Source organism: Taudactylus pleione, unplaced genomic scaffold, assembly GCF_031769625.1.
Source record: "Taudactylus pleione unplaced genomic scaffold, aTauple2 ptg000610l, whole genome shotgun sequence".
In the NCBI taxonomy this organism is placed as follows: domain Eukaryota; kingdom Metazoa; phylum Chordata; class Amphibia; order Anura; family Myobatrachidae; genus Taudactylus; species Taudactylus pleione.
In genome coordinates, this window is record NW_028285012.1 from 399,561 (window position 1) to 421,799 (window position 22,239).

General features: G+C 40.0%; 1 protein-coding gene across 2 annotated transcripts in view; it reads right to left on the minus strand.

The window, feature by feature from the left end:
• The window catches only part of DNAJC1 (DnaJ heat shock protein family (Hsp40) member C1), a 157,570-nt gene that overhangs the window by 81,874 nt on the left and 53,457 nt on the right, over window positions 1–22,239 (minus strand). For both annotated transcript variants that reach the window (XM_088454240.1, XM_088454238.1), the window contains exons 2-5: window positions 21,492–21,593; window positions 21,072–21,118; window positions 11,959–12,124; window positions 9,793–9,890 (exon numbers count right to left, since the gene is read on the minus strand). In XM_088454240.1, coding sequence (XP_088310366.1) covers window positions 9,793–9,890; window positions 11,959–12,124; window positions 21,072–21,118; window positions 21,492–21,593 — 413 coding nt within the window. The remainder of the gene's footprint in view (window positions 1–9,792; window positions 9,891–11,958; window positions 12,125–21,071; window positions 21,119–21,491; window positions 21,594–22,239) is intronic.

A 22,239-nucleotide genomic window follows, 5' to 3' on the forward strand; every position in this document is an offset into this window, starting at 1 on the left:
CAAATCACTATGTCAGCATTTAGCTGGACCCATCATCCATAGACATTAGTGTGATCTAACAAAACTCTACAGCTAGCATGACAAATGTTGTTCAAAATATGTATAAGCAGTGCTTAATATAACCAAAATCCAAGGTAACCCAATGGTGCCGACTAACTTAAATAAAAAGAAAATCAATGCTTAAATAACTAGTTTGAAAAGCTGAACAAACAAGCCAATATCTTAAAAAAACATTAATGTCATCAACAGTTCAGTGAAGCATTACTCACTGATGTCACCAGAATAGAAAACAGGCAGGACTGCCTCTGATCTCCTCTTTCCATTGATCCAGTTCCTGCCCCTGCTGGGTGAACTATTTAAAAATGCTTTAATTCTCTCTAAAAGTCAATAGGAAAAATGGTTTTATCTTTCAGGACACTGAATGCCATTACCCACCATGCTTTACATCTGCTAAAGCACAGCCTCTACGTCAGCTACGTTTTATGGGGAGGATGATGCAGAAACTGAAGTCCATCCCGTGGTACCTTTGTTAAATCCCCTTTTTGATGATCCAGCACAGAGTGCCCTGAGATCACTGCAAAGTAACGCAAAATTTGTACTTCTACCTCTGTCTTAAATTTGTTGTGCTGTTTAAGGAGATTAAATATAATTGTGCCAATAAAGTGGATTATAAAATGTGTATGCATCTCTCGTTTAGCATGATCCAAAGCAGAAGTCAATGACTTCAAGATAAGATAACTACTCACACAATCGTTATCCAAAAATAAAATAAAAAATTCCAGATATCCCATATTTGACACATTATAAATATATGGCCTGGCTTGTGGCGTTCAGTCTTCAGTTTAGCTAGATACAGTTTATGTAGTATTTACAAACAGGTATAATATAGGTGATTAGTAACAAAGTAAAGCCAATCTCACAACATTCAAACTAAAACAAAATAATTATCAGATAATAGATAAAAATGTAATATTGGACATAAATACCAATCGTAAATAAATGGCTTGAGAAGTCCGTATTAAACAACACAAGAAAGTTTACTACATCTGACATATAAATAGCCAAATGTGATGACCTAAACACACTTTATACCAAATGGTGACTGAGATTCCGGGCAAAGCAATCACATATTGTATTAACTACATTGCTCCTTTCTCCCTGTCTACCCCAGCTGTGTCACGCAGTTTTGTCTGCTCCTCCCCATTAGAATGTAAGCTCTCACGAGCAGGGCCCTCTACCCTCTTGTGCTTCTCTTTACTTATACTTTCATCTACTCCTCACTCCCCACTAGGACAGCTATCACTTGGTTGCCTACACCCTGTTGCTTATTTGAGTGTTATGATTCACTAATGCTGCAATGTATATTAACCTTGTCCTGCATTGTATTGTACTGTAAGCCACTGGTTTCTTGTTCGCTTAGTTATGTACTTTGTAAGGCGCTGCGAAACACCTGTGTCATATAAAGGATAATAATAATAAGCGTCTTTTAGTGTCGTCAAAATGAAAAAATAGGTGCCTTAGTGTATAAAGGATCAAATAAGCACATTCTTAGAAAACCAAGATCAGTCATGTAAATCAGAATGATAGGTTTATGTAGTTGTGCAACTTTAAATTTCAGACCAATCTGAAAAACCTGTCAGCAAGTACAGTATCGCAAACACTCCTGCAATTAGGATGAAAATTAGAATCAACAACTCATTAAGACAAGAGGGGGCAACTAAACCCAAATAAGGAGGTGGTCAAAAATTGTTGCCACTATAAGAACAGAGCAGTATGGCAATAGAATAGTATGGCACACTATCTATTCAGGCAACGCAGTTTCTATTAAGTCAACACCGTGCAATCAACAGCATGTTGTCCGCACTGTCACGCACCAGGCCAAGCTATTAGTTTGCAACAGAGGTTGCAACTCCTTCCATAATAAACAGCTAAATGTCACTCTCAGTATGCCAATGGATGCGAACCAGATTATCAGAAGTGGTACATATGAAAATTACTGTTAAGAAAATATAAAACAGGGTAGTTGTACAGAATCTCGCTTTTAGAAAAATAAACTTTTTGCAATTAGTTAATAAAAAGAGTTATGTTAAAAATTACCTTTGTTAACTCTCTTTCTTCTAAGTCCATAGGGTCCACAGGGGAGACAATGGAGTGTAGGTGGGACCTTGGAGGACCGGACACCAACAGCAAAGGTTTTCAATCCCAGGATACTCCGGTCCTTCTCCCTATACCCCGCCCACAGCCTGAGGGCAGCTCAATTTTCTTAACAAGCCCAAGGCAGGTGCAGGATAGGAGAGAAGAAAGACTGGTACACTGAAGAATCACACACTCACACAGAGAAGGAACAAGTGACCAAGAGAAGAAACCCATAGAAACTAGGAGCATCAAGGTGCCCTGTGGACCCTATGGGCTTTGAAGAAACGGGTAAGTTTTACCATAACTCTCCTTTTCTTCTTCAGGGTCCATAGGGCTCCACAGGGAGAAACTAGGGATGTCCCAAAGCAGTTGTTCAAGGACGGAAACGCTCCTGAGCTGATAGGAGAACCCTATGCCCTAAGGAAGCATCCTGAGAGGCAAATGTATCAAAGGCATAGAACATAAGAAAAGTGTGGATAGACGACCAGGTGGCCGGCTTGCATAGCTGTACAGCTGAGGCGCCACGCCAGGCTGCTCACAAGGAACCCACAGAGCGAGTAGAATGAGCAGATACTGTAGTCGGCACAAGAAGGCCGGACTGCGTGTAAGCCTGTGAGAGAGATAGTCATGCGAATCCATCTGGCCAGAGTCGGTTTGTTAGCTGGCAATCCCTTCTTGTGGAATCCATTTAGGACGAAGAGGGAGTCCGATTTCCTGATGGAAGTAGTACGGTCCACGTAGATCTTTAGAGCATGAACCACATCCAAAGAAGCCTCACCTGCCGAGAGGTCTGATATATTGAAAGGCCGGAACCACAATTTCCTCATTTAGGTAGAAACGAGAGACCACTTTGGGAAGGAAGCCCGAGCACGTTCTAAGAACCGGCCTGTCCCGATGAAAGATTAAAAGGGGGAGCGACATGAAAGCATTCCAAAACCAGATATCCTACGGGCAGATGTGATAGCCAGAAGAAACAGAGTCTTCGCAGTGAGCCACTTGACATCCACTGATTCCAGGGGTTCGAATGGAGGTTCTTGAAGTGCTTGGAGCCACAGGAGGGACATAGTGAGGCTGTATACGGAGAACACCTTGCAGGAATGTGTGAACATCTGGTAGAGGAGCCAGTCTGTGCTAGAACCAGATGGATAAAGCAAAGACCTGCATTTTCAGAGATGCTAGGCGGAGGCCTAGATCCAATCCAGCCTGAAGAAAGGCAAGAATTCTAGAAACCTTAAAAACTTGGATGTCATAGTTTCTTGGAGCACACCATTGGAAATATGTATGCTATATTCCATGATAAATCCTGGCTGAGGCCGGTTTATGGGCCCTGAGCATGGTCTGGACCACAGAGCTGGAAAATCCCTTAGCCGTTAGGAGGGATGTCTCAAGAGCCAAGCCGCAAAAGACAAACATGGACCCTGAGACAATAGGTTTACCCATAGAGGAAGTTGAAGAGGAACATCTATGGAGAGACTCTGAAGATCGGCGTACCAACGGCGTCTGGGCCAAGCCGGAGCTATCAACAGGACTGTGCCCCCTTCCTGTTTCGAACTTCCGAAGAACTCGAGGAAGCAGGGATATTGAGGGAAAGAGGTATGCCAAATGGAAGGTCCATTTCACTGACAATGGGTCCATGAAGACTGCGTCTGGGTCCCTTGTTTTGGTTCCATATACTGGAAGTTTGTTGTTTTGTCTTCAGGCGATGAGAGCCACATCCAGCAGATCCCATTTTTCCACCAGGAGCTGAAAGAATTCTGGATGTAGAGACCACTGTCCTGCAGAAATCTGCTTCCCAATTGAGAACTCCCGGGATGAATACCACGGAGATGGCTGGGAGACGGCATTCGGTCCATGTGAGAATGTGGGACACTTCTACCATTGCTGCCCGACTCTGAGTGGCTCCTTGTTGATTGAGGTAGGCCACTGCCGTGGCATTGTCGGACTGTACTTGTACTGGCCTGCCCTGAAGAATATCCTGAGCCAGAGTGAGAGCTCTGTAGATGGCTCGAAGTTCCAAGACATTGATTGGTAACTTTGCCTCGACTGGGGTCCAGCGGCCTTGGAAAGAGTTCTGGTTGGTCACTGCACCCTACCCTCGGAGGCTTGCGTCCGTGGTGAGGAGAGCCCAATCCGGTATCCAAAAGGGGGTGATCCATGTCTAAATGGAATGTCTGTAGCCACCAAGCTAGGGACAGGCAAACCTCCTGGGGGAGGCCCATTGTCTGGGATCGAAGTAGATGGGGTAGGCCGTTCCACCTGGAGAGGATCAGGTGTTGTAGGTGCCTGGAGTGAAACTGAGCGAACTCTACCATGTCGAAGGTGGACACCTTTGATACCAATGTCTGCATTGCAGCGTGAACTTACACGCGGCGACTGCGGAGCAGTCTGCGCACTCGATGTTGTATTAAGGAGATCTTGTCTGTTGTTTGAAAGATTCTCTGAACCTGAGAGACCAAGAGGGCTCCTAAATGTACCATTCTTTGAGAAGGTGTCAGGGAAGACTTTTCCCCGTTGATCAGCCACCCGTGCGTTTGTAGGAGGGCAATTGTTACCTGCAGATGGCGGTGAAGAATCTCTCGGGAGCTGGCCAACACTAAAAGGTTGTCTAAGTACTAGAGTAGAAAAAAAAAGGGGGGGGGGGTTTAACCCCCTATTGTTCCTCAGCACACTGAATTGCACCTGCAACAATACATGAAGACTATATGGTGATAGAAATTCAAAGTTATTAGGTGCATGCACTTGAAAATCCATGGCAAGCCGCTAGGACACATCACGGCTTCTCTGTTACTAGCAGTCCCTAACACTGAGGGGTTCAATAATAATAATAAACAAACATAAAAGGTGCTATGAAAAGTGACCCTACGTCCAAACGCTCACCCCAAAGGTAATATATTTACCAATTATAACTCCTCATGATAAAGGCACATACATAAATGCATCCAAATTGTGAGCCAGCTTACATGGGAGTCACCCATGGGAACTCCAACTATCACTACTAGAACCAGCATGCCCTACTAATTGCTGGCTCATTCATGCATCTCATAACAACAAACAAAAAATGGCAGCTGCTCAAATCAATCTGGCAGTAATCTTCAGGTGCATGAAAGGGAGGGGTCATACCAAGTGACACCTGAAGAGTACTGCCAGATTGATTTGAGCAGCTGCCAATTTTTTGTTCGTAAGTACGGGAGTATTCTGATCCCTTGGTGATGAAGGGAGGCCGCCACAACTGCCATGATTTTGGTAAAGACCCGTTGAAAGGCCAAACGGTAGGGCCTGAAATTGGTAATGCTGCTGTAGGATAGCAAACCGGAGATATTGTAGATGAGAAGGCTCTATAGGTACATGTAGGTAAGCATCCTGAATGTCCAGAGACACCATAAAATCCCCAGGCTCCATAGCCAGGATAATAGAGCGGAGGGTTTCCATACGAAACCTGGGCACCCTGATAAACTTGTTCAGAGATTTGAGGTTGAGGATAGGCCGATGAGACCCGTTGGGCTTCTGAACCAGGAAAAGAGTAGTATAATAGCCCATGCCTCATTGTGAGGAGGGGACCAGAATTATTACTGCTGAATTCAGAAAAGGACTGAATGGCTTTTTGGAGCAGCAGGGTCTTGCTTGGGTCCGATGGAGGCCCGGTGCAAAAGTACTGCTGGGGGGGGGGGTCGCCATAGGATGGATAGAGCATATCCATGGGAGACCATTTCTCTTACCCAGGCGTCTGATGTGGTCTGACACCAAAACCAGGTGAATTGAAGAAGTTAGCCTCCCCCCAGGGAGAGGCCCGTCCCGTCTGGCTGAAGGCTTGTCCTCAGACTTGGCAGGTGGACGTCTAGTAGTCCAGGGCTTGTTTGGCACTAGGCTTGGAGGCCTTGGCTGATGTCTGCTGCCGTGGAAAGGACTGACCGTTAGCTTTTCCTTGAGGGAGAAAGGACCGAAAGGATGACGTCTGAGGCTTTCTATACTATGTAGAGGGCAGCTGCCAAAGTAGTCATAATTTTATATAATTTTGGATATCTCCAGAATAAGGAAGGGACACCAGAGCCCCTTTTGAACCTGAGTCTGCTTTCCAGGAAAGGAGCCAAACAATACAGCGAGTCACTAGCGAAGTGGCAGATATCCTGGAGGCCAGAAGAGCCGTATCTATAGCTGCTTCTCCCAAGTAGGAGGCTGCATCTCTAATGTGAGATATGTAGGACAGTTGTTCCCTTGAAGTTTCAGGGGGAAATATCTATTCTAGGGCATATGCCCAACTCTCAATGGCTTTTGTCACCCAGGCCGTAGTCCTAGCAGAACAAATAATAGCTCCTGCAAGAGAGTATATGGATTTGTGACAAGCTTCTATACGCCTATCTGTAGTCTCTGTCAAGGAGGCTGCAGTATGGATGGGTAAGGTGATAGTCTTAACCAGACGTGTTACATGAGAATCCACTGCTGGGGGAACATCCCATTTAGTGCACTCAGTAGCTGGAAGAGGGTAAAAGGAACTTAAACGTATGGAATTAAAAACCTTTTACCGGACATATTCCCTGCTTCACTCATGTGATCAGACAGCGGATCAGAGTGAGGGAACACTGGAAAAACTACTTTTTGTCATTTAAAAAGTGGTTGTTTTTTTTCTTAGAAGCGGGTTCTTTCTCTTCTATTTGTAAAATAGATTTTACAGCTCTCACAAGAGCAGGTATATTTAATTTAAGAGGGTGGCTCCTCGTCTCCTGAGACTGAGTCAGAGTGAGAGAGGTCTGCGTCTTCTGCCTTCCCAGATGACATATCAGAATCAGATAACTGGGTGGACTGGGAAGATAACACATTAGGTTTAGTAGGTAAAGGCTTTTCCTTTGGCTAATACCTCTCCAGTTTTTCAGAAAATGCTGCAAAACTCTGTACTGAGGTAGACAGTACGTCTACCCATGGAGAAGGCAAAGGATTTGCAGAGACTCCCTGCTGTGGCCATCCCACAGGGGTGGCTACCACGGGGACTGCTAAGTGGTCCGCAATCTTTTTCAGTACCTGAGAAAAGGTAGCCCAGGGTGGGTCCTGAGGAGGAGACAGCGAGGCTGAGGGGCCTGAGTCTTTGTACAATGACCATCCTAAATGAGGTCCCCTGGGGCTAAGCCAGCTGAGCAGGACTTACAAGACACCAGAGTAGGAGCAGCAGCATCAGCCTGCTTGTTATTCTTTCATATGCCAGACAGCCACAAGAATAATAAAACACACAGTATGATACAGTGCAGTGAACACCCTGCAGTATGTGCAATATGGCACAGTGTAGTGTGCAACCGTGCTATGTAGTATGTGACAGCCCTCACAAATATATAGCAGATGTGAGGTACAATGAACCCCATATACCTTAGTATGTCAGGTTAAATTAGAATAATGGGAAAGGTATAAGCTGACAGTATAGAAAGTAGAGATCAGCGCTAGCACAAGTCACATACAAACGCAGAAAAAAAAAGCACTACATATCTGCAATTGGCACTACAATCAACTACACAGACAGCAGTGGCTGGTAGGATATAGCGCTGTATAACCTGGCCCGTGGGAGAGGTATACAGGGAGACTGGACCCAGCGTTCCAGGAGACCTGTGAAGCAGAAAATGGCTGCCACACGTCTCTTAGGGGGCGGAGGGTGAGGGAGGAGCAGCTCAGGGAACGGCTAGACCGCAGTGGAATGGCACCCAGAGCTGGGGGAGGGGGCAGCAGGGAGAGCGCCTTCTCCTAGTGCTGACGTTAACCACCAGGTCCCCTGGCCTCTAAATATGCCTCTGCGCCAGTATATTAATGCCCCGGTGGTCTAGTGGAGTCGTGGGCGCACCAGTGTCCACATCAGCGCCTCCGGTCCGTCTCCTGAGACCGGAGGCTAGACTGCGTAAAGACAAGGGCCCCCGCAACCAGGGGTCCACCTTACCTGTCCCCTGGATTCCGGGCTGCAGTCTGGGGAGCTTGCTAGCTAGTCCCCCCAAGAGCCCCGAGGGCTTGGTGTTACGGCGCCGCGGAGGGGTGATGGAGCAGCAGTGCAGACTTCCAAGGGACAGTCTTTTGCGGCCTCTAGTTTAAAGCACTAAAAATAAAAATCATAAAAATAAGCTTGGGCTGCTTGAAACAGCCCCACTATTAAAAAAATGTGACCCAGCTCCTGCCGGACACCAACGAAACTGAGTTGCTGTGGGTGGGGTACAGGGGGAAGGACCGGAGTATCCTGGGATTGAAACGGTTTGCTGTTGGTGTCCAGTCCTCCAAGGTCCCACCTACACCCCATTGTCTTCATGTGGAGCCCTATGGACCCTGAAATATAACATGCGTATGCAGAGAGTGACTTAAACTGGGTACACACTATACAATTATCTGGACAATCAGCCAATATTTGGATATTACCCCATCTACCCCATCTGTGTCACCCCTGTTTGTCTTCCCCTCCCCTTTTAGAATGTAAGCTCTTACGAGCAGGGCCTTCTACCCTCTTGTGCTTCTCCCTACTTTAGTTTCATCTACTTCTTACTCACCACTAGGGCACCTAACACTTGATTGCTTTTGCTCTGTTGCTTATCTGGGTGTTATGGTCGCTAATGTAGCAATATATATTATCCATGTCCTGGTCCTGTATTGTATTGTTCTGTAAGTCGCTTGTCTACAACTTGTTTATGTACTTTGTAAGGCGCTGCGGAACATTTGTGGCGCCATATAAATAAATGATAATAAAAATATTGTATATGCAAGAGCGTTAGCAGACAAACGGCTTCAAACGCTCCTGCGACGATCCGATTGGGAGGTCGGGATAGTGCGTGCTGCACATGCTATCTCGCTCCAGACCTCCCAGATCCCGTTGAAGAGAACGAAAGAAACTGCACAATGAGCAAGAAATTGCTCAGTGTGTACGAGTGCACACAGATTCAATAATCGCTCCGTTGGATTGGACCGTAGATCACTATCAATTTTCTTATAGTGTGTACCCAGCTTTACTGTGACCCACGCTCAACCTGACTCATACGTTAAGAGCTTCTGAGTAAAACTCCTCACCATACACAGACATGTTGAAGGCATCTAAACAACGTAAGCAAACCCCAAAATGTACAAGGCAAAGCCATCCAAAAACCAATGCAACCTACAAACGTTCTTGTCGGCATCACTATTCCGACATCACCATGACGACCCTGTTAAAGTGCCAATTAAAGAATTTAACGCTTTCGACAGTATAACTATAAACGTGCTGATTTCACAGCATGGTTACAGTTATATTGCAGACGGAATTCAAATGCTTTAATTAACATTTTAACGGGGTTGATATCTTGGGTGTCAGGATTATGGTACCGACAAGAACGTTGCAATATTCTTGTCGACATAATGTAGCCAACAGCTCACAGGAAGTACTGTGATCAACTAATGTTCTACTCTGCTCGGTGCTCCTGTATTCTACTTTAGTTGATTCGGATATGCACATTTAATTGCAAGCTGTATGGCCAGTGGTTTTGGTTCCTTGTGAGCTGTATTCTCCCAACAGATGAATGAGCTGCATTATATGTCCATTTTTCAAGACTTGCCAAGCAGACGAAAAGATTAAATGTATCTTCAGAGAATAGTGCAAAATCTCAGCAGGGGTGCTGCCAAATTTACTAATAAGAACGGAAAAGCCTTCAAAACAGATCATGGTCCTACCGTTCATTTTTTTCCAGAAGACTAGATTTCATGTCTTCCAATGACTTGCCCCCAGCTTTCTTTTTTTTTTCTTTCTTTTTTTTGCTGAGAAGCTCATCCTGAAAAAGCATTGATTAATAGATCATCTGTGAATTACATGACGCACCAATTCATTCATGCCATAGAGGAGATTTTCTAGGAAATAAGCAACTTGTCTCCACTGCATTACAATACGATTGTAAAAAGAGAACGCACACAGGGCCTGATTCAGAGATGGAAGCTAATGCGGTCGCAGCTGCGTTTTCATATGCAACGCATCTGCGGAAATAGGCTGATGTTTTTTAAAGTCCACCCGAGCATAAAGACGTCCTCTGTTGCCATATAACCTGCGTGTGAGGACGCGTACCTGCGTAAATATCGGTAACATCGACGCACCTCGAGCAGCCATCTTGCCCTTGCGGCAGGTCTGATCAGCCGCAGACTCGGCAGCTCTCCTCTCACGCAGAGGGCTCTCATTCTGCATAGGCAATCACAGTGGCTAATTTATACACGCCCATGTAACCGTGTTTAAGCGTACAGGCATGCCCGCGTTTTTCTGACCACCCCCAAACGCCAACAGCTGGTCCATCACTGTGTAATGTATTCCTATGAACGTTCGTAATCGCAATGCTTACACACATGCGCAATGGCAAAAAAAAAATAGCTCGATCTGCGTACGGAAATCACCATTGCGTTCATCTCTGAATCAGGCCCACTGTACACAGATGCAGGCCACAACATAATGACACCAGGCAAAGCCCTTGACATCAACAGAAATGAACATACAGAAAGAATAAGCACCAATATTAAAATTCCACAAAAACATTTGATTGTTGATACGCACTATTGGGAGAATATTAGTCATAACATTCATTCAAATGTAACTTTCTTTTATTTTTTTATTCAATAACTTTAGTTTTGTACTCCCATAAACATAGGATGTTGGCTCTCTTTTTTTTCATTCTTAAAACATTATTGGTAGACCACTTTCCCACAGATTTTCATTTTAAAGCTGGGTACTCACAATAATCAACAGTTTGGCCCAATAATCTCATGCTTCACCCTTGGCCAATGGTTGGGCCAAAACCAGTGGCATAGGGTCCCATATGAGGAGTGTTGCACAACATTTGTAGGAATGAACGCTATAGTATCAGGCTGAAAATGCAAAGTGTTCGCAGAATTCCAATTGGCGGGCTCCGATTCCTGCCGATTGTTAAAACCTCATCTTTCAGGGCGTTTCTGTGTAATCAGCAATGACGTGCCTCTCTTCTCAGCTTGATAATTGTGTAGTGTGTACGCTCGACATCGGATTTGCTCAGGATTCAATTTTTAAGCTCCAAAAATTTTCTAGCCCCTAGCATCTTTTGGCAAACCTGTCAGATGTGACCCCAGCGTAACAGTAATGGTGCATACACACGGTCAGATTTTTCTTCAGATCTGAACGAATACGATTTAAAAAATCGTTCAATCGTTTATACCTGAAGGAAAATCTGACATATCTGACATGCATCAACGATGAACGATGCGCGTTCCCGATGGTCAGATAACGATATCTGACATCTGATGTGTTTGCAGTCAGACTTGGACGATTCCATTCATTTTAATGCAGTCAAAAATCCTTCAATTGTTCAAATCTTTGGTAAAATCATTCAAATCGTTCATCTGACCGTGTGTATGCATCATTACACTACAAGCTGCTTCAAAGTAAGAGTGCTGACAAATATGATACAAAAATTTGTGTCCCAATAACAAGTTAAAGAGCAACTGAAAAACAAGGCAGAGCCCAAAATAAAAGGTAGAAATGTGTGTAAATGTAGCTTCTTTGTACGTTGCATGATATACGTAAACTATTGTACTGCAAGTTTCTTTCCATTATGCTGTCGTGCAATGTTAAATAAATGTATTAATAAAGCTATTTTACAGATAAAGATGGACTGGGAGGGTGTCTCCTAATCAGAGATGGTGTCCTTTAACCAGGTAATGAAATAATAACATTAACACCGCAAATATAACACTATGAGCAAATGGCTTGAAAGCAAAGTACATTACAAAACACTGTTAATGATAGATCCCGCTTAATGTAAATCACAGAGCGACAGCTAGAAAATAATGATTTCTTTTTAATTCCTATTTCTTATGAATACTCACCAGCTGCTTCTCCAGGTAGATGGACCAAACCACAGCATAATGGCCCACTGTGAATATAATGAACAGGAGCAATGCTAGCTCTGCATTGCTCATCTTCCTCACCCGCCTGTAATAGAACACAGGCTGCCGCCAATCCGGGAGGCCATTAACAAGGATATCATCGTACCTAAGACAACAAAAGCAATGGCGGCTTTCAGTGCAGGCCTGATAAATAAACCTCAATACTACTACAATAAAATAGGGCATATTATATTAAGCAGCCATACACAAATAAATAAATAATGCAATTGTTATGAATTTCAACAGAACATTGTTGTCAATGATTAAAATCTCTACGTTACAATTTCTACACAGGCCGCAAATCTATGGCACGACTGTCTACAAGCACTGAAAATGTATTCAGTGAAAATGATGTTCTTGGTGTAAAGGCAAACTAATCTGAGAATAGCTTGCTCTACGAGCTATGAGTAAACTGAGGGTGTGATATCTTGACCTCAAGAACATAGCCATAAGCCTAATGACTTATTCAGTGCTTCCTATGTTGTAAATAGCCAATCACATGCCGAGCTTCCGTGTACGTGACAGGATTATTGACAGAGAAGAGACGTGGCTTCCAGTCAGCGTCCCTGATACAAGAGGTGACATGAGCGCTGACATTCAAAATTCTCCTGCAACCTCTGGCAGAAGTGACAATTAGCAGGGCTGCTGGGGAGGGGAGGGTCTAATGAGTGGCAGATGTCCTATGCACACACCTTGCTGCTAGACTGGGGGAGGGGGATTTTATTATAGAACTAAAAAGGTAAGGGAGGTGTAAACTAACCGGCAGCCGCCAAACTGTACTGAACACACATATTGCAATAGTGGTTAAGGAAAGTCATTATATAGGAATTTATATAGCACCATCCTATCACACAGTGCATGTGTAATATATATATATATATATATATATACACAAACAAACACACATATATATATATATATATATATATATATATATATATATATATATATACACACACATATATACACAAACACAGGTTTATTTTGTCATCAGCCAATTAACCTACCATTATGTTTTTGGACTGTGGGGAAAAAAATCCACGCACGCATTAGAACATACAAACTCTACACAGATAAGGTCCTGGTTGTTGCAACCGAACACATGACCCCCATCAGTCATTGTCCAGGCCTGAAATCAACGCAGTCCAGACTTGCATTCATGGGCATATCAGCAAAGCAGGATAATGTCACAAACAGGAACTGATCATTTCTTTTTCTTGCTGGTATATTTTTTCCCAGTTAACATAAAGGTGTTGTGGAATTAGGGTGATTAAAGAGGATAAACAATGAAAACATAGTTTACGGTCTCACTTTCGATTGGGAGGCATTTAACCTGGTGCAGCCACTATGACATCGCCACACCCCCAGTGTGCTGTGGGTCATGCCCCATCCCGATTCGGGAATCTACCAATGTTGGGAGGTATCGACAGCAGATAGTTTTTAAAGTAGTCAGGTCCACATGCAAATTAAGTGCATGAGGTTCTGACAACTGAGATAGCAGCCTTAGCAAGTACATTGTAATACCCATCATGCTCATCCTTTAAAGCATATCAGATGCCTAACACAGAGTAGTGGCTGCATTTTATTGGCTAATCTAAATTAGATGATAACTCAACAAATAGATTTACTAGGAACTAATGCATATGTTTCAAAAAATGTTCCTAGTAAAAGGAAAGATTGCATAGCCTCATGTCATAGTGACATCAATATTTCCTAGTAAATAATTATTCTCATTAAAATTTGTACAATTAAAAAATGGCCATTTCCACTCTAACACTTAAAAAATAACTTTAAAAAAATGCTCACTTTTTAATATTTTGTGCATTCCACATCTCTTTTGCCACCTCCCTCTAATTTGCATATAACCTGAGAGCTGCAGAAGAATAAATGGGCAGTGCACAGTGGGAATTTATTCTGAAATATTTTTAAAATTGTTTTCTATCTTATTCCTTCCTACACTTTATTTAAAAATAAAATCATGACCATATATCCACTAATGTTTATGTATTGAACAATTATCCCTCATATCTATAAATGCTTACTCTTTAACCCTCTAAAATGATAAACACCTCGTTTGCATAAATAGTTTTTTTTTTTAAACTAATCTGGAAAACAGTTATGTTGAGTTGAACAAAGTACCCCTTAATAACCTGTCTGAGGTACATCTGTGTATACCACAGATTAAGTAATTTACCCTGTTATTCCCAAGTACTTAAATTAGGTTTTAAAAACATGCTGTCTTTTTAATTGATATGCCATGGCAAGGCTGTAAAAATTGTATGCATCATAAAAGAAAAACACTTTTTAAAAGTACTCCATTTAAAAAAAAAAAACATTTACTATATAAAACCTCTGCACAGAAAAATGTCAGAATTGCATACAGCATCAGACGCCCAGTAGAATATATGCACACTATCTCTAGCATATTTCCCACTGTGTAATGGGTAAAAGTAATTATTTTTTCATTTAAATTATTTTTTTTTTTAAAGACATACAACCTGTTAACCTTAAATTCAGCTGCAGCCATAAAGGATTAAGCTCACATACTGCCAAGAATTAAAATCAACGTTGAAAGGCCTAATTTGGAGCAACACATTGACCAAAATATTTTAATTAAAAATATTCCAAGTTAGTGGCAAGCCTAATTACTGGAATAGAAATAGGGCCTATATTGTCATGCAGGTCACTAGGACTCCGTAGTAGGTTTTTCTCAAGTAAATTGACCAATCCAGGAATAATAGCGCAGCTGCTAAACTGCCAGTCTTGACATGTAAATCAATTAAAAACCAACAAATGCAGTTGCTACTTCCATACTTATTATTAAATTGATACCTAGTGTTATTTGGAGAGAAAGAGGGAGAGTGGAAAAAAATTCAATCTGATATTTATGTATTTAAAGTGTAAATATATTTATGGCAGAATTGAAAAAAACAAAAATAATTGCTAGTTGGAAGAAAAACAAAGAAAATGATAAACACCATGTGACAAAAGAGTGAATGCTTTACAAAAAACACACTTACATAGTAGGTCTTCAGCTTTGAAAAAAAAATTAAAAATCAGTTCCTGGCAGTGCAAGGGTTAACGTGGTATACATTTAATGCATTAGATGCTTAAGAGAGCACTTTACTGAACAATGTGTGCAGCTCTGAGCAAATGTCTCCAAGGATTAATCCTTACAATCAATTCCACATTGATTTTACTATCAATGAACATGATGGCTCGCACAACTGTCCATTTTAAAAGAAGATAGCTTCCATTAAAACCCACTTTTGGTACAGAGGTTGGTAAAAAAAAAAAAAATTAAGCTAACAGGATAGCCTAGCAATGCAATGAACAAAATTACAAAATATAGTATAGCCACTATTAAAAAAAAATATATAGAACAATTTAATGTACTGAAATGTAACAAGAAATAATTTACACCTTTGAGCTTTAGAGACCTGAAAAGTAGTAGTGCTGTATATTTGTAACTGGGGGAACCTTGTTATATAATATAGAGTTCAATTCTTCTTAATTCCCTTGCCAAAATTAACCACAATCACATCATGAAACTTTGTCTTACACAGACATTCTAAAGGTGCCCATACACGGTGCGATAAAGCAGCCGATCCGATGGATTGGTACGATTTGACTGCTATATCGACCCGTGTATGGGCATGATATCGGACAGAACACGCACCCGTAGGGGCGTACATCGCACCCCCAGATCTTACTGCAGGTTCAGTCGATCTGGGGATGCGATGTGCAAATCCATGCAGCGCTATGCGGGTGCGGGACCATGTGTGGGGACCGCCCGATATGTCGGATGTCCCATCCCCATCGCGTCACACGGTGCATATAGCACGTGTGTGGCCAGCTTTTCTCAAACTTAACAGGTGAATAAAAAGTGAAATATATAGAGAAGATGGTGAAGGTCAAGGCCCTGCTCTACTTGAGCAATATAAATTAGCAAATGGCAAAACAAACCTATCCATTTATTAACTAAGAATGAAACGCTGCTGCGCCTTCTCAGATAGAATTTGCAAGAAAATTGTGAGTAGAATTTATATGGCTGATTTATGGACTATCAGCTGATGTTTAAACCATTTAGTAAATACACATTACATGCACTTTGATGCTAGGCTATCCTAGGTTTTTAAGACTGAAAAGGGAGCAGGCGAAATTCTTTGCATTGTTAACGAACATGTGGAATGGTGGAAAAAAAAAAAAAGAGGCAACTAGTGTGTCCTCGCTGTGTAAAGCAAATCTAATGAGCCCTTACTGCGGACTGTGACAAACTGCACAGCTTTACAGGATCTTTTCACTACAGATGAATGTAAAAAGACACCTCCAAAACATTCGAGCCGATGGGGGTGGTCAAAAATATCTAAAATGATGAGCTCAGCACAATAGAGCCAGCTATCAGCTTAAAATATTAGGACAGCTAACATATTACACACTAGTGTATATGTTCTACAGAGTAAAAGTACTGAGCTATTTATCACTGCCATATTATTTACAGTGCCAGATCAAATACAACCTGTATTAACAGCATCCACGTCAATGAGTAAAGTTTTTAAATACTTTCAGCAGTAAATAAAATATATGCATATACCGAGAAAGTACTAATAGTTAAGTGGTGGGAATATTTTTAATATATTTAACATTTTTAATTAATTACAAATATAAACAAAAAAAAGAAAAGAAAAAAAAAAAAAAACATAAGCAGCTGAAAAAGTTAATTCTACCAAATTAGTGAAATTTCCCATGAACATGGTTCTCATTCCATGCTGTGCAACTGGTAAAATTGTGTAACCATTATATAATCTTACAAGAAGTACTCAATATAGAATTATAACTTAATACAAACAACATGATATTCAGAAAGTATAGAAAATTTATATTTTCAAAAATATCAATAAAGAAATTCTACTGTCTGAGGATACAACCCATAATTTATAAAGCTTTACATTTTAAGCCTTGCTTTATTTTCAAGTTTTTGTACTATGGGGATATAGCCTAAGTATTTATAAAGCTTTTTGGAATGATACAACCATCATTTGGAACAGATCCAATTCTGTGTGATGGGTGGCCAAAAATCACATACTACGGTAAGCTCTAACATTGCAAGTTTCCCTGTGCACCTCTTTGGGGTGCATGGAAAAACTTGAGATGTTGTTGGTCACAATGTGCCATTCTACAAGGGCACATCCCAGCCATTGCACAGAATTAAATTGGCTCCTTAAAATAGGTTTGCAATCCATTCTAGCCTGACAAAGGTGAAAAGAATTATAGATGTCATGTATTAACATAACCTGACCGAAACCTATACATTTCCTTCCTAATCAATTGGTTCCCTAATGGAGTCATGCCACACATTGCTACTGGAGCATGCTGGGAAAGGCAATGTACAAGTAACACAGCTGCAAAGAGTTCATTCATACGGTTTCTCAAACAATACTACAGGTAACATCACATATCATAGAAATGTACTTAGTATGTTAAACATATATCGGTTTTTGTCAGTCAAGGTCTTAAAATGAGGCAGCTGTTTAAGTTAAAATTTGGGCAGAAATAAACTGTTCAGAATCAATTGTAACAATACACATTTCTTGCCATTATTTTCTTTAATTTCAGTGGTTTCTCGCTTAGTGATTGATCCAATATGGAATGTCACACGTAAATTGGAGAGAAAAAAAAAAAAAGAGCCCAACAATTCAATCATAAATGTAGTTGTAATGTATAAGGAATATGAAGTGTACCTCTATTACTTTTCATCCCATGCAATAAATTATGTGCTCTTTGATTTTTAAGAAGCAAAACCATATGATCCCTATAGGACATTTTCTCAGTCAATACTTGTCACCCTATGCTTCCATTAGGGTGCCATATGTATCAAACACTTATTGCTATCTATTCCCACTAATCCTGTTAATCCAAACACACTAGGGGGCTGTAATTCTAAGAAAGTAAAACCTGAATTTCAGGAGAAAATAAAGACTTAAATTATATCCAAATCTGGGTTTAGGAGGATTCAAAAGTTTAAGGGCAAACCACTCGGCCAGTTTTTAACCTATGAGTCTTCGTGACATTTTACGGTGGACACCAATGATCTAGTCTTGAAAAACCATTTTATAAGCTCCCAATAATTAAAAACAAAATGTCAACATGTTTTAAGGATTTGCATTTTAATACAGTTATTATTAGGTCCCCTTTACCAATTCAATATACACCAAAATCCCTTTGTTTATAATAATAATAATAATATACTTAAGTCATAAATCATAATTTAGTGTAGAACATTATGAAAATAAAAGCAGCAGGAATGTATTAAAAGGGAGAGGGGCCACAAAACATCAGTTTAAAATATCTGACTATAGCACTTGTAATGTTAGGAGAACATTACCTAGAAGTGTTAAAATATACTCTGGATACAGGTATTTCATGCACACATTAGAACAGGCATTCTAAACATGAGGAGTGTGACCCAATGAAATGTTCTTCATTTAATTTAGAGTGCATCTGCACTATCCTCCTTTGGAAACCTACAATACACTACTAAAAAACAACAACTTTGTCATAGGTTTAGATTAGCTTGTAAACGTACATAACTTTCCTTACATTTATAATTTAATAAAAGTAAAATACTAAAGCCAACAGTAAAGTTCAAAGACCAAAGAAAGAAAATGTGTGCGTGTGTTGATGTTGACAATTTTGCAGATGACTTTAACACTACAAGTGCCAAATTGACCAGAAACATATTGTATACCTATGTGCTATGGGCTGTATCAATAAAAGAAACGCTCAATTTCCCTTTCTATTATTCCTGACAGGTTTCATTAACCATGGTAAAAGAAATCTGCTTTTCTGCATTCAGAAACTCCATTTGTCATAACATATAATGCCTTATCTGAGAGGTTGCACAAAACCAATTACACACAATTAAGGAACAAATGAAATTATAATTAAACAATTTTAGTTTTTATTTTAAATACAATATACTAATAACTTGACAAGCGGGCATGTTCATTATTGAATTGAAATTCCTTCAGAAGCATTTTACAACCAGTTTTAAAAAGGATATAGTTGCGATAGGTGAAAATCTGAAAAGCTTTTATAAAATTAAAACTGGATTAAACTATTTTTTTTTACATTAATTATGGATAGAAAAAGTTCCTTTAATATATAAGCATTTTCCTAACTATAAAAAAAATCCACTTTATAGAATTTTAAATTGGATGATAACTCACCTTAAGTCAAGTATGCATCCATATTCAACCTTTATTTAGAATTATTTCAAAACAAAACAATTTGAAAATTTCAACATATGTAATGGGACAAATATACATTTATACTTTTGCCAATATTTCAAAAAAAAGACAGGACTATTCCATTCTTTCTTTCTATATATACTAGAGTAACTATAGGGTACTACAAAACATACAAATGTTAGAAAGACAGTCACTGACGTGCCTCTCATGACAGACATGTGTCAGTATGCATCAAGCAGTCACTCAAATTTCAAATTCTTTTAATTTAAATCCATTTTTCCCCTTGCGAAAAAGGTTAACCAGCAAGGCCCTAACAGTAATGGCTTCGATATTTATATATTTATTTTATCTCAATTACCAAACGAGCCCAAAAAGATTAAGTGTTTATGGGGGATTACTACTTGCCTCCAGCAAAATCAAGGCACAAGGCCAAAAAACAGAAGGTGTACAATAAGACAAGAGTGGGCGGATGGAGTTGCATGTTAAAATAAATCAAGCAGGCCCTACAACTCAAAACTGAGATCACTATAAGAAAAAGCCAAGAAAGGAGGAGAGATATGGAGAATGTTTTGTATTGTTTCCAGTACATATTTTGTTTGGCTTAAAATCACTAACTTGGACCATTTGGTATGTTAATGTTATTTTTAATTTGTCAATAACCTTCTTTTTGTGCACAGAGAGGTCCAATCCCAGCTTGCTACTTACCAAAAGATTTGAACCACACCGTGAAGCAGAATAACATGATGAAGAGAGGGATAGTTTTACAATACATTAAACGGATGGAAATTTTTAGAACGCTGGAAGTGGTAAAATGTTTTTGCATTTTGGGTATGGCTCGACTACAAACACATTTTAAAGACATTAAGTCACATTTCTGTAAGATACGAAAGCCCTGTGAAATGATGGATTGCACTTTATGAGAATGAGCCGTGTGAGAGCTCAGCCTAGAACGTGCCTGTGTACTGCATTGTCACTCTGACTGGACCAGCATAGAGATAAAGATCTGCTGTTTGGCAGGGTTTAAAACACACACTTCAGCTCATTCGCCCCTTTGGGGTTGTACAGGGGTTTTGTGCCAAGCATCGGGGCCAAAAAGTGTGTCTAATGAAGTGTCTTAGATGAGTAAATAAGAAATTAATGTTAGCAAACAGCGAATGATAATGCAGCACTTGGAGCCTATGAGGAATTTGGTATGCTGCCCAATGCGTGTGTCTGCAGCAACGTTATAAGTGTGAATCTTATATTATCAATCCTAAATACTGGGTCCCCAAATATAGCACAGAGATATCCAAAAGAGCAATTTGTACACGGGTTGTGTGCAAGAAACAAACATAATGGCATGTATAGATTCTACCTCTGGTTCTGCCTCTAACGCCTATTATCTATCGCAAGAAAAGTCTCCATTGTTCAAACACACTATAACCAGTACATCTGACGTCTAACAGAACAAATTATGAAAAAAAGCCGGTTCATATGAGACAATTAAAATTACAGCAATGATGAAAGAGGCACTACATTAAAACTAGGATACAATAATTAAAAAAAAAAAAAAAAAAAGATAGATGCTGGTTATGTGCACTAGAAAACTGATAAACTGAGAATAACAGCAAACAGATTTTGTAAAATAGTATTAAATCGCAAGGAGGCAATTAGAGTGCTGCAGAATTTTTTTTTTAACTTGTCTCCAAATTCAAAATGAAAACAGAGTGAAAATGATTGAATTACAAAGCGAAAGTGGAGTCAACTTGGTAAATTAACAAACACTCCAATTCACAACAAGAATAATGCAGAAAGTGCCCTTACCTTGCTCTCCGTTCTTCATCTTTTAAAACTTCATAGATTGCTACCAACTAAAACAGAAAATCTTGATCAGTGTTGTAAAAAAACAAAAAAAACAACAAAAAAAAAACAAAAGAACAAAAACAAACACCACAAGATTGCGATTACTGGCTGTCGTTGAAGAAATGTCTTCTATTATACATGGGTTCGGCACAATATACACTAAAAATAATTTAAAGTGAAATTCTCAAGCAATCTATTCTGCAGAAATCTAATGGACAGTATTATCTCTTTAAGTAAAAGGATACTATTAATATTTTGTTTGATTTGTGACTACAGCCCTACAAAATTACAACAGTAGAGACAAAAAAATAATAATATATATTTATATATTTCAGGCATACAAAATCCATAAAATGTATTAAAACAATATTAATTACTTACTTGTCGGAACTGAGTTTCTGCGTTTTCCTCCTTGTTCTTGTCTGGGTGCAGAGTTAGGGAGAGCTTGCGATAGGCTTTTCGAATGTCAGCAGATGTAGCATCCTGCAAACAAGGAGAGGTGGGAGGGAGATGAGGACACACAAAGCAAACTTTTGTAAAGAAGCTGAAATTCCCAGAACCTCGTTAAGATGTAGAGATAGCCAACCAAGCCCGGACCTAGGGCAATGTAATTTGAGACATCAGCAAACCAGCTAGAGGGTGACCCACATGAGTGAACAAATTATTCAGCCTAATTTCACTTTCTTCCTAACTTCTACATGAAAATAACATATCTTCCCCTTTTTAACATAAACATTTGCACTCAAAAAATGTTTTAACTTGCAAATCCTTACAGGATTTAGAAACATTTTAAGACTACATGGTGTTAGTACAAAAAAAAAAGTATACAAGTTTGAATTAATTATGTTACACTTTTATTTCTGCCTCACAGATTAGAATAGCTGATGTTTACATTTACAAAGCAGGAGGTAAATTCCGTAACACATTTAATGCAGAATTTACCAATCAATCAAAACATTTAAATATTGTGTAAGCCACAATTTCTGAGAAATAAGAAAATATATAGATATTATGCATGTGCTATAAAACATGTCTAATAAAACATGAGGGAACGCAAGAGTCTTCAGAAATTACCTACCAGCATTGCTTCCAGATCACCAATTATATATATATATATAGTTTTTGAAAT